At 38.2% G+C, this 15,328-nt stretch overlaps 1 protein-coding gene across 1 annotated transcript in view; it reads left to right on the top strand.

Moving 5' to 3' along the window:
• The first annotated feature begins 7,953 nt into the window (after positions 1-7,953).
• Positions 7,954-15,328, top strand: part of lrriq1 (leucine-rich repeats and IQ motif containing 1) — a 31,408-nt gene continuing 24,033 nt past the window's right edge. Inside the window, exons 1-6 of the mRNA XM_056261402.1 lie at positions 7,954-8,064; positions 8,336-8,516; positions 8,640-8,740; positions 9,069-9,162; positions 9,336-9,556; positions 9,653-9,724. Coding sequence (XP_056117377.1) covers positions 7,954-8,064; positions 8,336-8,516; positions 8,640-8,740; positions 9,069-9,162; positions 9,336-9,556; positions 9,653-9,724 — 780 coding nt within the window. The remainder of the gene's footprint in view (positions 8,065-8,335; positions 8,517-8,639; positions 8,741-9,068; positions 9,163-9,335; positions 9,557-9,652; positions 9,725-15,328) is intronic.

Raw genomic sequence — 15,328 nt, 5'->3', positions numbered from 1 at the left:
TATTTAAAATAGATTTAATTTACGCAAGCCCACCTTTTTTACTTTCCAAACTCATGTTCTTTCCTAAAATTGGTTGGTAACACTTTATTTTACTGTCCTTGTTACACGTTACATGTAGCCTAGTTACTGTAGTAATAACTAAATATGCATGATTACGTGCAACGCCAACCCCTAAACCAACCCCTTATAACCCTAACCCTACAGTAAGTAGCCTACAGTACATTTAGTTTATTATTACTCAGTACTTAAAGGATTAGTTCACTTTTAAAAAAACTTTTGCTGATAATTTACTCACCCCCATGTCATCCAAGATGTCCATGTCTTTCTTTCTTCAGTCGAAAAGAAATTAAGGTTTTTGATGAAAACATTCCAGGATTTTTCTCCATATAATGGACTTCAATGGTAGCCAAACGGTTCAAGGTCCAAAAGACAGTTTCAGTGCAAACTGCAAACTGTTCAAATGGTTTTAAATGTCACCAGACGATGAATAAGGGTCTTATCAAGCGAAACGATCGCTCATTTAAAAAAAAAAAATCTCTGTTCTGTGTAACTCTCCTGTTCGAACTCGTTCATCAAAATGAACAAATCTTTTTCCGAGTCAATTCGTTCATTTCGGTCGTTAAATGAATCAAATGACTCAAAAAAAGATTAGTTCATTTTGATGAATGAGTTCGAACAGGAGAGTCACACAGAACAGAGCAAGGCGGGCATGTGAGCTTATAAAACTTAAACGTTGTTATTTATTTTTTAAATGAGCGATCGTTTCGCTTGATAAGACCCTTATTCATCGTCTGGAATCGTTTAAAGCCCTTTGAACAGTTTGCAGGTTGCACTGAAACTGTCTTTTGGACCTTGGACCGTTTGGTGCCCAGCAGTAAAGTGCATTATATGGAGAAAAATCCTGGAATGTTTTCATCAAAAACCTTAATTTCTTTTCGACTGAAGAAAGAAAGACATGGACAACTTGGATGACATGGGGGTGAGTAAATTATCAGCAAAAGTTTTTTTAAAAGTGAACTACTCCTTTAAATGTATAATTACACTGTGACAAGAACACCTTAAAGGTGACATATTATGCCACTTTTCACAAGATGTAATAGCCTATAAATCTTTGGTGTCCCCAGAATGTGTCTGTGAGATTTTAGCTCAAAATACCCCCCAGATAATTTATTTTAGCTTGTCAAAGTTGCCCCTTTTTGGGTACGAGCAAAAACGCGCCATTTTTGTGTGTGTCCCTTTAAATGCAAATGAGCTGCTGAATCACGGAATAGAGGGTATGCGCATGACGTCACCGTCGGCCGGAGTGAATGCGGTCACGCCCACAAGTGGCAAAAAGACTGAGCGGCAGCATTTGTTTTCAGCGTGAATGCCGTGAAAATCACACAAAACACATCTAAAACGGGAAAGAGCTTTGCGATTGACTGTACAACTAGATTTGACCAGAAATCTGAGGTACTGTATATTTTTACAGACTGCAAAAAGCTACAGAACAGACTATATTCTGCATAATTGGATGTTTTTAAATAAACACTGACTAAAAACTATACAAGTTTTAGGGCTGGACGATATGATGATATACAGTATAACATTAATGTAAGTGATCACTCGGATTTAGACCTATCTATATTGTATTTATATAAAACGTTTACAGGCAAATTGTCTTCATTTATTTCCCCGGCGTCGAAATCAGGCACAAATAAATGTCAGGAAAGACGATTCCTGGCTGCATGTCAATATCCATGGATCACTGGATCTTTGATAAGTTGTAAGGAACACTATATCGAGTCCAACTTTTAGTTTAAACTGATAATAGTTTGTTTTACTCGCGTTTTCGCAGTTTCCCCTATTAACTCCAGTCACGCAGCAGCTCTTCTGCCACTCAGTCCCGCTGAGGGGGGCGTGTTCCGGCGGGGAAGTGACGTTAATGCATTCCCTCTATTGTTCATGTGATTCTGCTAAAACATCCTCCGAAAGTTTCGTTTACCCACAGAGGAAACCACTGGAGCTTTGAGCATCACTTTGAGCACAGAGCAATTGTCATGATCTCCTGTTTTGCACTGGGGACCCGATTAGCACTTAAACACGGAAAAGTCCTATTGTCATGATATGTCCCCTTTAAAATAAAGTGTAACCATTATGTTTATTTGAATGTGTGTAAAAGACAAGCAAAACAGGCAATTTGATAAAACAACTTTAGAATGTGTGTGTGTTGTGGATTTGTGTCTTAAGGCATTTCTTAAAGATTTTAAGTGACTCCCAATACTGAGGTCAGTGTGAAGGATCTGGAAATAGTGACATGTGGCTGTACTGCTGATAGCTGGAGGTGATCATAATGTAGTTCCTGGAACTTTAGTGTGATGTTACATTGTGATGAGCCACAGGAGCAGTTTCCTTGTTCAAGGTTTAATCCATGACATCATTAGATGAAACATAAAGCTAATTATGCCACAGACATCTCAATAGATTTTTAGAACTACATTTAATAATGTTGAAACAACACATGGAATCATTCATTATAGGTACATACATGCAGAAACATGCATCATGCATTTCCCAGGGCATTATTTTGTGAATGGTTACAGCATGTGATGATAACCAACACAAACCAGTCAGTCACAGATGGCAGGTTGTTCTACCTACCTGTTAAATAGTTAATTTCTTAACTATGCCAGTCAAGTAACATGATGCTTTGCTGCTGTCACAAGTTGCTCTATTCGTTTTTTTTTACCCCAATACCAGATGTCCATTTTAAAATTGTGACTGTTGTAGTTTTGTAGAACAACCAAATTATAATAGTTTGAGTCAAAGAGTTGAATTAATCTATCATTATGACAATTTAAAGTATACAATAGATAATTCATAAACTGTTGCTTTCTTGGAGATAAAAATACAAATTCTAGAAAGTGGTATTTCATGCATCCAATCTCCAAGTTTGATCAGTGCTAATTTCCATTACTGAAATGATACTTAATGTAATGCGATATGATATGATTCTAAATAAATATGCATCTGAATCAAAAATATTCATTTTAAAGAGTCCTGTACTGAATGAGTGTCCAGCAAGCACAGGACGGTAAGCGGCTTTCCCCTGAGTGAATTAGCATTTAATACACTCTGACACCATTCACATACCATTGAATCCCACCCATACTGCAGAGTTACCTTTATCCTGATGAAAAAAGATGGATAATACTCTCCCCTCTGCTTTTTCTCGCTCCCTTTATCTTTATCTCCCTCTGTCCGGTACCCTTTTATTATATCTAAACTGTCCCAGGATGGAATTAAAGTGGGAATTGGAGTGGACAGCAGTGCCTTCAGAAGATCTTGGAGATGCTTGACATTGAGAGGATTAATTTCAATGTGGTCTTGAAAATCTTCTTTCTCAAGAAAATATTTATGTGCCATTGGGTTCAACTTAGTCTGTTAGTCATGGGATAATCAGAGGGTTGGGAATCCTTTAAGGAATGAAACTAATAGGAAATATAGACAAAAAAAAATTTGATATCAATAGGTTCACTTTGGGAACTGCAATATTCACATATGAAATTGAATATTGGGTCAAGAGGGCAGTGTCAGGTACTTGCATGAACCCGTGCAAACCCAGAAAAAAGACAATTAAGGTTAACATAATTAGATACTGCAGCAACAGGAATAGTCAGTCAGTAATAATAATGTGAACAGACATTTTATCAAGATCGAACTGTATGAACTGAGTTTAGCCACAACTTAGCTACTTGTGATTTTTTTCTGTTTGTTCAGTTCTTACATGCAGTGTAAAGGTAGGTGGGAAATATTTTACGTTCGATGAAAGCTAAAATAAAATAAATAAAATTACATAAATACTATTATTAAAATATATTTACTGTATTTTTTTCTTTATGCTGTACAAACAACATTATGCAAAACTAAAACATAGGGTGTGTTCACACTTGTAGTTCGGTTCGCTTGATTCGTTTGGTCCGGACCAAAAAACAACATTAGTCCTGGGACGCTTGATGCCTGCACCGAACTGTGATGGGCAACATCGCCACTATGACAAGAAAAAACAGATATACTTGAGCATTCTGTCCTTTCTAGGTTGCATCTTGTGACATCATGTCTCATTTTTGGTTCGTAAACATGTCTTTGGTCCCTGTTGCGTTCATATTTCATTCGAACCACACCAGAGTTCGTTTGGAAGCGGACCGAGACCCATCTATTCAGGGTGTGTTCACTTCATATTTGGCATGTTTGGTTCAATTGAAATGAACCCTGGTGCGATTGCTCTAGTGCGGTTCATTAGGGTAAACGCTGCCATCTGAACCCTGGTGCGCACCAAACAAGCGGACCGAGATAGCTGAAAAGATGGGTCTCGGGGTGTGTTCACACTTGTAGTTCGGTTTGCTTGGTTTGTTTGGTGCGGACAAATAATAAAAAAAAGCCTTAAGTCCTGGTCCATAGTGTTCAGGTCGGCATTACAACGAACTAAAGGCATAGGAATATGTTCACAATCTGATTGGTCGGCTTTTATTTTTACGTGACGGAACTTTCTGAACATCCAAAACAATGCTGTATGTTGGGCTAAACACGCCCGTTGTATAGCCTACATATGATGGAATTACCAGTTGAGAACTCGTAAAGAGCTTATAAAATTTGTAAAGGAGTCAAATCAGAGGCTTGAATCGCTCCGTCACACACAAACAAAGATATGCTGCGTTAAGAGGTGGTTCTGATGCCTGTACGGGCAACGCACAGCGAGAAAAAAACTGGCATGAATGAGCTTTCTGTCCTTTTAAGGGTAGAATCTTGGGACACTTCAAATGAACCGCACTAAGGGGGCTTTCACACTGGCAGTTTAGTTCGGAACGGGGCACGGTTCGCATGAAAAATCGCTAATGTGAACGCTGTCATGAGACCCGGGTGCGCACTGGGGTACCGAACCCGAGACTACCTGGAAGAGGTGGTCTGAGTTCGGTTGCTCCCGAACCGTGCCGCGGTTCGCGTGAATGTGAAAGCTTATGTGATGTATTAAGTTAAATAAAACGCTTGTAAGGGATGATAGTGTTGATGATTTACCTTGGATACGAGCGAGAGTGAGCCTGCAGTGTATTCGTGCATTGCGTGTGGAATCAGGGCAACAAAGTTGGAAATCCACTGTCTCCTAAAAAGAGTCCGTTTGCAAGCAGCAGAAGTCCATCTATGTGACACACGCACAGTAAACCTGTAGTGTTCACTCAACTGTGCATAATAGCAGCGAATTAATTAAAAAAAAAAACAATATTGACCCACGTTCTGTTTTCTATCATGTGCAGTGCACGTTTGCGATGACGTCATATGCACGCAAACGCACCAGGGTTCGATAGAATCAAGTTGTGTGTGAAACCAGACCAACGTACGCTGCGGGGGGCGCCGGGAACAAACGCGCTCGGGCTCGGACCGCAGCAAACGAGCCCAGTGTAAAAGCCCCCTCAGAGCAATCGCACCAGGGATTGTTTTAATCGAACCAAGCATGCCAAATGTGAACACACCCTCGGTCCGCTTCCAGACGAACTCTGGTGTGGTTCAAATGAAATATGAAAGCAACACGGACCAAAGACATGTAAACAAACCAAAAATGGGTCAAGATGTCACAAGGCGTGACCTAAAAAGAAAAGAAAGCTCAAACATACCTGTTTTTTCTCGTCATAGTCGCGATCTTGCCCATCACAGTTCAGTACAGGCATCAGAACCGCTTCTTCTCACTGTGTGACAGGGGGATTCTTGCCACTGTTTTGACTCCTTTACACATTTTTAGCTCTTCGCAAGTTCTCAGCTGGTAATACCATCATATGTAGGCTACCCACATACAATGGGAGCGTTTAGCCCAGCACACAGCATTGTTTTGGATGTTTGGTATCCTTATGCCTTTAGGTTCGGTGTCAAAAAATGCCAATCTGAAGTTCGCTAAGCGGACTTTTTGGTCCAGACCAAACGAACCAAGCAAAGTGAACCGAACTACAGGTGTGAACACACAAATAATTTACAAATATAGGCCTGTGTATCGTTTTTAAGGTTTTGTTTTTTAACAATATTCTGAATTCATTTTTATATTTTCAGTTCTCAAAATGTATCTTACATTTATTGAAGTAAAACAATTAAGTTTATGAAGGCCAAAAGTAGCCATGGGGTAGCTTTAATGTTTTTGTGACTAGGCATAGGCTATTTATGCATTAACATGCCCATTGAAGTATAATTGAAAACTCTTACAATGTGAATAAATTCAATGTGTCTGTCACTGTCACTTGCTTAGTGGAGAAGAGGAGAGATGTATCCTCAACTGAACAGAGCTGCTCACTGTTAAACTGAAAAGAGAGAGGAAAAAAAGACATGATTGGTAGGAAAGCAGTTACAAAATTTATGGACATCAAGAACCTGTTGAGAGTGTGTTGACAGTTTGTGTTTTAGGATGGTTGAGCTCAAGAAAATTTAAAACGAGGTGGCTTCGGAAGGGTTATTTGACAGTTGATTAAATAAAAATCAAAGAACCCTAAACTCTTAACCAAAGAGGTTTATAATAGCCTATAAGGAAGAATCTAGTCACAGTTAGCAACTCAGAGCTGAAGCCACCTTTTATTCAACAAGTTCTTTCTCTCTCTCTCTCTCACACCCACTCTGAAAGAATGAATGGAAACAATTAGCTTGAAGAGCAATGACCAGATAAAAGCAACAGACCAGTAACAGAAAACCCTTTACAGTACAAACACAGGAACACTATCCAAACTTGAGCTCTGTTCGGAGCTGACCAGGCTTTGACTGTCCTAATCTGCAGTGTAAATCTGCAGGCACTGCCTGTCTAGTCCCTGTCTGGGTTCCATACTCTCAGACAAAAGCTCCGGACACTTGCCCACTAACAAAGGGGTCGATGCCACTCTCCGCTAATTAAAGCAGACAAGGCTTGCTGATGGGGCCTTTTTGAGCAATTGAACATGGTGAATGCTTCTCCGGGATCTGATGAAACACGGACAGTTGGTTTGACTTCAAAAGCAGACTCCTGCAGCCATTCAGAGGAACATATGATCAAAATGTGTCCGGTTTCTAGGGAATAAAATGTATTTGAATGCTGGATAAAAGCAACTGCATGCCAAATGAATTAATTTAAATAAAAAACACAATCTGTCATGACTTGGCTGGTCAATAGACCCTGCAAAAATACAATTTAGACTAACAGGAACATTATCAGAACTTATCTAACGTTCTGGCAAGGTTCTTCCAGTTAATATGTTTTTTCCCCCCAAAGTTATCTGTTCTTTAATAACATTATAAAAAAGTGATCGTGTCTCTTCAGAAAATTTGGAATAAACCACTCATGGATTAGTTTTACAATCTCTAGTTTTAAAAATATCTTCATTTGTGTTCCGAAGATAAACAAAGTCTTAGGGGTTTGGAACGACATGAGAGTGAGTAAATGATGACAGAATGTACATTTTTTGGTGGGACTACTAGCCTATCCCTTTAATGAATTATGTTGCCACTAGGGGGCGCCAACGCCATATATAACAAATAATGTGTGCTGTAAATGCTGTATCTTCCCATATAATAGCTTTCCAGAGTTGGCTCAAACAGCTGTTAATTTTTAACGATACGTTTACATTAAAATATAATCCTGACTTTATTAAAAAGCAGTCCGACACTATTAGATGGGTTCTCTTCATGAAGTTTGTCCCTCATGTCACTCTGTACTTTGTTGTCCATAGCAACTGCGGTGGACGCTAAACTACAAACATGAGGAAAACAGAGAAACAGGTGCTGTGTAACACACAGTCAGGAAAATAAAGTGTTTGTTAAATACTTACGAGATCCTTGTCAATCATCATTATTAGTGTTGAATGCTGTTGTTAAGATTTTACAATTATATAGTTTACTTTAACTACAAATCTGCGCGTTTGCTGTTGCTTCGTGATACACTCGATATAGGGACTCCACCATAGCCTAGTAATGGATAACATCGAACAGGCAATAGATGAGGAGTTGTTGAAATTGAACCTCGATCCTTCTGAAAATTATTCAGAGTCAGAAGATGACATCTTTACAGTTTTGGATGGAAATGTAAGTGGCTTTTTTTTTGTAATTCAGTTCTTAAACCTCTAACTTACTTATTTTGAATTTAGTCGACTTTCCAACATTGTAGGCTATTATAACCCACTTTATTATGAAAACTTTATTTGATAATTTAAAGTTATATTTAATTTATATTATATTTAATCTTTACTGGTGAAGAAAACAATTATGGGTTAAAACAAACATAACATTTACATCGAGTATGGTAATCTATTCCACTTTTGTGACATTAAGAAGTTATAATTTATAATTCACGTAGTTCATCCAAAAAGACGTTTACTCTACCTGTCCTTTCATCACTGTCAATAACCTGTTTTCACAGAAGCTAACGTTACATGCAGAAGATAGGCTGCCTGACTCAGTACTCGCATATGTTGAAGCTTCAAGAAATCGAATGAGTGCCTTTGAACAATTAATCCTTGAAGATGTTGAAGAAAAGGGTGAGAGTGAGAAGCATTTTAAAAGATCAGATTGAAATTCTGAATGAAAACAGTTTAAAGATTATATTATAGACCGCTTACTTGAGGTATTGCAGTGTTTTTCCCTTTTCTGGTTCCCCACAGATTTGTCAAGCCAAGAGCAGTCTCACCTTAATCACAAAGATAATCCTACAACTGAACCAGCTTCAGATTGTATAGAAGACCCCATAAAGTGGAAAAATAAAGTGAGTCATGGTTATTTGTTTGTGGTTAAATGGAAATGGGATTATTATCCCTCTGAGTCATCGCAGAGGAAAGGAGTGTCTGTGTTTTGTCCTTAACTTAATCTTTAATTCAGTTTGTCCCTCACAGTAGCAAATGATCTGTTACATATCCCAGTTTTGTTTATGTTCAGTCAATATGAATTTAGGCTGTACATTCTGAGAAATGACCCTTGTTTATCCTCAGACATGCAGCATACTGATGATGTACAAACATACATCAGATGATGTATTGCATAGATCCTATTTTGTTAGTTCATGAATATTATAAAAATGCACATGTTTTTGTCAGGTAATCTCTGAATTAGAGGAACAAGTTGGACTTCTAAAAGACGTTGAGCCACAGAATGCCCAGCAGGAGATTCCAAATATGTCATGGATGGAAGGTACATTTTCTGTAATGATGTGGTTAGATGGGCCTGTATTTTAAGTTTATTAACACGCTAGTAAAAAACTAGGTTAACACTGCTGTTAAATCTGCACACATATCTTCAATGGTTTTGTAGATTGCTTATTATCTCTTTATATTCACCGAATTGTACCTTTACTCTGTTTTTAGATGTAAGTGAGTGTGATACATTGACTGAGATTGAATTGCAACTTAGTCTTGAGTGGAAAGAATTAGAGAAAAGACTCAAAGAGGAAGAGGAGCAGAAATTAGCTGCTCAGGAGGTAGAAAGACTGCTGCATTTGAACTCGGAAAGAGAAGAAGAAGAGAGGAGGAGGAGAAGACTGATGGAGTTTGAGGAGGAGCTGAGGAAGATAGAGGAGGCCACTCAGGTAGGACTGTCTAACACTTTTTTTTTAATAATCTTTTTAAAATTAGGAGAAAAGTTGATTGAATAACAAAATCTAAATTCTGTATGCCAATAACAGTTTCAAAAACCTGGAGTTAAAAACGAAGTTAACCACACAGAAGATCTTCAACTGCAAATGGATAAACATCAGGTGAGTTTAATATGCCTAAAATTGTTGAAGATGCTATTTAATAAATGAATAAATAAAATAAAATAATAAATAAATAAAATAAATAAATTCATACAGTATGTAATAAAAATAATTTTTTGTTAATATATGAATGAACTGAGTTGGTGTGTTATGTAAAAACACACAAATGAGACAATTTGTTGAGTGTATATGTCAAGTCAAGTCACCTTTATTTATATAGCACTTTATACAATACAGATTGTTTCAAAGTAGCTTTGATAGTGATAACAGGAAAATGATTCAATGATTCAAACAGAGTTAAAGCAACACCATGTGATTTTTCCTCAGCGGTCGCCCTACAGGTTGGAAGCAGAATTGTCCATTACTGCTGTCGTAAATAATTTAGCCTTCCGCAGCCGACTGTCGCACGCGCACGCTCGCTGTTTATCCAGCACCGGCTTTGGAATCAACAATGGCAGACATCCCAACCTGCAAGAAGTCATTTCAGACAGGGAGGTATATCTTGGTGACTGGATTGTTGACGTTGGGGGGCGGCTGGGGGCGGCTGGTGGCGGCTGGTGGCGGGTTGACTAGCTTTCGTGAGGCACACTCGCAAGGTCTCTCGCTCTCTCTCTCTCAGCCGTGCTCGCGCTATGTATGTTATGCGCGCAGTATGTTCTGTCTCACATGCGCGCTCTAGATTCCGGCAGATCTGAACTAATTTGCGGGCATCAGGGAGACGCAGGAGACTCCCGGGAGACTTGGGATGTCTGCAATGGCCACAGACAATTTGAGGAAGTGGTGGGGGAAGTGACGTATGCCGTAAAGCAGTCGAATTTTGTAGTTCTTTTTGTGCACGGGTTCCTACCCGAAACCCGAAGTTACATAGTGCCAGTAAAAGCGATACAGACCACGTCAGGCTATGGCAGACGTGTCATTTAACTTATTTTAAGTCGATGTACCATCACAAGGGTCTTGGAAATATATTATGAAGGTTGAAAAACTACATAGTGTTACTTTAAAGAGACCATTGGTGGCAATGGCTTTACGATCTACTTAGGCTTACGGTGCTTTTGGGAAACACAGTCCAGCTCAGTATGGTGACGAAGCTGGTCATAGATCTAATATTAGTGTGGATTCCATTCGTCTTACGATGGAAGAAGTACATCGGGTGTTATGGGAAGTGTTCCTGGTTCTGGTTGACCTCTGGAGTTGCTTTGCATCCTCTGGCACTGGAAACCTGCAGTGTGTGGAAGTCAAGATGGATTCATTTAAGTATCTGGAAATCCTTGGAGAAAACGTAATGCCCGTCAGTGAGGAAGCTGAAGCTTGGGCGTCAGTGGACCTTCCAACAGGACAATGATCCCAAGCATACCTCAAATTCCACCAAGGCTTGCTTGCGGAGGAAATCTGGAAGATTCTACAGTGGAAGAGTCACCTGACTTGAGCCCCATGGAAAATCTCTGGTGGGATTTGAAGAAGGCGGTTGCAGCACGGAAACCCAAGAATATTACTGAACTGGAGGCCATTGCTCATGAGGAATGGGCTAATATTCCTCAGAAAAGCTGCCAGAAGCTGGTGTCTGGTTATACATCTGGTTATTGCAGCAGGTCATAACAGCATAAGGGTGTTCTACTAATTACTAAAGATGCTTGCCCTGAAGGGGTTGAATAATTTTGAGACCGCAGAAGTCATTAAAAGTTGCATTTTCAGTTGAATTTGGGGAAACCAAAACATTTGTTGTGTTGAGCTATTTCAATTACTTTTGTTTGATGTGTTCATTGCAAAAAGCTGAAAGTTTGTAAATTTTGCCTATAAACCTGATTTGCAATGAGGGTTGAATAATTTCGATTACAACTGTATATCCATATAGCACAGGCCAATTTATTAGGTACACCTGGGGCATGTTCAAGATCACAACGGTGCGCAACGTTTTGCTACGGTTTCCGGGTTGAACGTCATGTTTCCTGGAAACGGCGTGCACCGGTGTGCAACGGGGTTTGAGATGCGTTTTCTCTTGTTTGGTGGGCGTGTCACAACTGCAGTCCAATCAGCAGCAACATGTATATAAAGCACACGGTATTAAAGTGAACTCGCACAATGGAAGTAATTTACAAATGTGTTCGATATGCAACAACTATGGATATTAGAAGACATGTTTGTCGTAAGTATTATTGTAAAAATATAGGATATCAACATAATGATGTAGTTGTTTATATTTTTAGCTTCATTGCAAGTGTGTGACATTTGGTATAGAAATAAACAATGCATGTAAAGTGCTTTTCCTAAAAATGAGAAAGAAAATACAGGGTATTAATAAAACATTATGAACAACAAGAATGTGAGGCTAAATAGATGTGTTTTAGTCTTTATTAGGTGAGATGTGCTTCCATTTCAGTTTCCACAAATCCCTTCACTCGATTGGGATGTTCTCTTGTGTTCTGGGCGGCAAGTGCAGTAACTGTAACATCGGGCATATTTTGAAGTATTAAACATATTTATACCGACTTCATCAGGCTCCGAAAATTCTTCACAAAGAACACAAAAAGCCTTCTCAGCTGCCGTAGTTGCAACTCTTGCGTCATCACAACAGTGCGTTCAACGCATCACCGTTTCTGTTTAAAAAACGTTCTGCAACGTTTTGTCGGCGCTGAACGCAGCCCTGATCAACTGCTCGTTAATGCAAATATCTAATCAACCAATCAATCAGATAGCAGCAACTCTATGCATTTAGCCAGAAATTGGGCATGTAGGCTACCATGATGGTAGTTGAACAAATCAGATGCTGTGTAGCAATAAAACTCAGATTCACTTCTCACAAGAGAGCCAGTGCAATTCAATTCACTCTTTAAATAAAGTTTATATATTTGATCATATAGGTATACAGAGACTTCAAAAGCTCACATGTAGTCATTTTTAAATCTTTATCTGTTGATTCCAAATCTTATTTATCTTACATAGGCTCTATTACTATTATCGTTACAATTTAATTAAATTCTTAGTAATAATTGGTAAATTGTAAAATTACTCGTGTAATGGATTAGATATATAATAATTAGCTATATAAATAATAATCATAAAATTATTATAATAAATGATTATTGCTTATTTAACCGTCTCCAGAGCGTCGGCGCACTGAAGCGTTTTTTTTTTTATTTAGTTCAAATATACTATCAGATTTAATGTTATACCTTGACAAACTATACATCATTAAAAAGATATAAGACTCAAGATTCAGTATTTGACCACTATTGTATTCTGAGAAACTTATAGTGACAGTTATGTCTTAATTTGTGTCAGGAGTTATGAAATTAAAAAATGAGTCGTTACCTTTAATATGAATTATGAGCGTCAGCTGGTCTCATTCAGAAAAAAACTCCCGTGCGATCGTCATGACAGCGCTTGACAAAACAACGTCCCTCAGGGCTTTTAGCTCAAACATGTGCAGATTTGGAGAAATATTGATAGATTCTCATAGCTTTACATCAGACTTCTATAGACAGGAATAATATTTATTGAATTTATACCCAAATGCGTCGATGTAATCATTTTGAGCGCTGTATACTCTGTACTGTGTTTCATCCTGAAAGTGAGGGCGCTGTTTGCACATAAAGTCCATATATGGATCACATGAAGAAGAGCCATAATCATGTGACATTCAGGAAGTCCTGCCACAACAAAGCTATCCGAGATCGCTGTAAAGTGCAGATAAAGATGTTTTGAAGACAATAAACATGATTGCAATGATATTTGATTTACCTGTGTTCTTCGAGTCATGTCAGGTATTTTCATAATAATTGATTATATGTATAATGTAATGCTAATCGAGATAGACTTTCAAATTGTGCAGAATACAATAAAATAATATATTTTCTATCTGATTTTTTTATCTGAAGCCAAATCAGATTACAGAAAGTTATTTAAAACACTCGACTTGCGCTATAAAGTAAGTTTGGAGAACAAACATAGTTTTATTCTCATAAATTGTCGTGTATTGATGGTGTGCTAAGCTAACATGCTAGCTAGTACTGAGCACCTGCTACCTTACTTCGGTGTAATTTTTATGATTTTTTTCTAAATAAGAATGCTTACTGAAATGTTTCGTTTTTCAAAAAGGGCATTTGATACAGTTTCACTGTGAAGTGAGAACTTTTATAAAATAAATGAGGGATTGAAACAGTGTGAATTGCTAGTCGTTAGTGATTATAATGCAGACAAAAGAAAAGCATATTTAGAGCAATAAACTGGCTGGAGAGGTATGAATATGTGCAGGGGAGACTGAGACTGAATGGGGCTCGTTTTTGCATCACAAAACAATAGAGGCAATAGACTGAATAGATGCTTATAAGAAAACAATAAACACCAGTCTAATCAAAATAAAGTCATATGACATGATCTTGAAAAACATTGAACTAAATACAGAGTTTTAGACTTATCATCTTCAGATTTTAAATATAACATGGTTAGACATGTGGCTTTAGCTGCAGTGCATTTCTAGATTGCTACAATGCCAACTTCAATTTTATTTTCATGAAGATGTTTCATAAAAATAAATGTATAATAACTTTACAAAACTTTGAAGCTATTTATAACTATTTTTTTTCATTATGACAATAATTAATTCTACATTTACAATAAACTTCCAGGTGTCAGCTTTCAAATGAGATCTTACTTGTGCTTTTAGTACAAAGGGTTCATGAACTGTATCTGTTTCAGTTTGGGAATGCCATATCTGGGGATTTTTCAAAAATGGGCTTGAAGCTTAACAGGTTAAAGCCGGACAGTTTTGTCTCAATTATTATTATTATTTTTTATATGTAGCGACCTTTAATTTGGAGCAAGAGAAACTGGAGGAGTGACTCTTTTTTTGTGTCAGACATGTGTCACTTTTCTCACAGCTGATTGGTCCAATTTTGGTTTGAAATCTCTTACTCAGAACATAACCTGCTTTGGAGCAGGTTAGCTGTGGAGTGGCGATGAACACGACTAAAAGCCAAGCCACTTTCATGGCCTAAAACCCAGGGTTGACACAAACTAAACTGAAACATACCTGACTATCCACCTAAACCGGCTTCATGTTATATGCCTATGGTCAAGATGATGTGCTAAAGTTCAAAATGAGCATCAGAATGGGAAACAAAAGGTGATTTAAGTGACTTTGAACATGGCATGGTTGTTGGTGCAAGGCGGGCTGGTCTGAGTATTTCAGAAATTGCTGATCTACTGGGATTTTTACTCACAATCATCTCCAGGGTTTAAAGAGAATGGTCCAAAAAGGAGAAAATATCCAGTGAGCTGCAGTTCTGTGGACGAAAATGCCTTGTTGATGCCAGAGGTTAGAGGAGAATGGCCAGACTGGTTCAAACTGATAGAAATGCAACAGTAACTCAAATAACCACTCATTAAAACCGGGGACCGCAGAAGAGCATCTCTGAACGCACAACACGTCAAACCTTGAAGCAGATGAGCTACAGCAGCAGAAGAACATACCGGGTGCCAATCCTGTCAGTTAAGAACATGAAATTGAGGCTGCAATTTGCATATGTTCACCAAAATTGGACAATAGAAGATTGGAAAAAATCGTTTCCTGGTCTGATGGTCTCCATTTCTGCTGTGACATTCAGA

This window comes from Rhinichthys klamathensis, unplaced genomic scaffold, assembly GCF_029890125.1.
Source record: "Rhinichthys klamathensis goyatoka isolate OS25496 unplaced genomic scaffold, OSU_Roscu_1.1 h1tg000181l_1, whole genome shotgun sequence".
Lineage (NCBI taxonomy): Eukaryota > Metazoa > Chordata > Actinopteri > Cypriniformes > Leuciscidae > Rhinichthys > Rhinichthys klamathensis.
The sequence above is the reverse complement of the archived record's forward strand: the minus strand, read 5'-3'. Positions and strand labels throughout refer to the sequence as shown.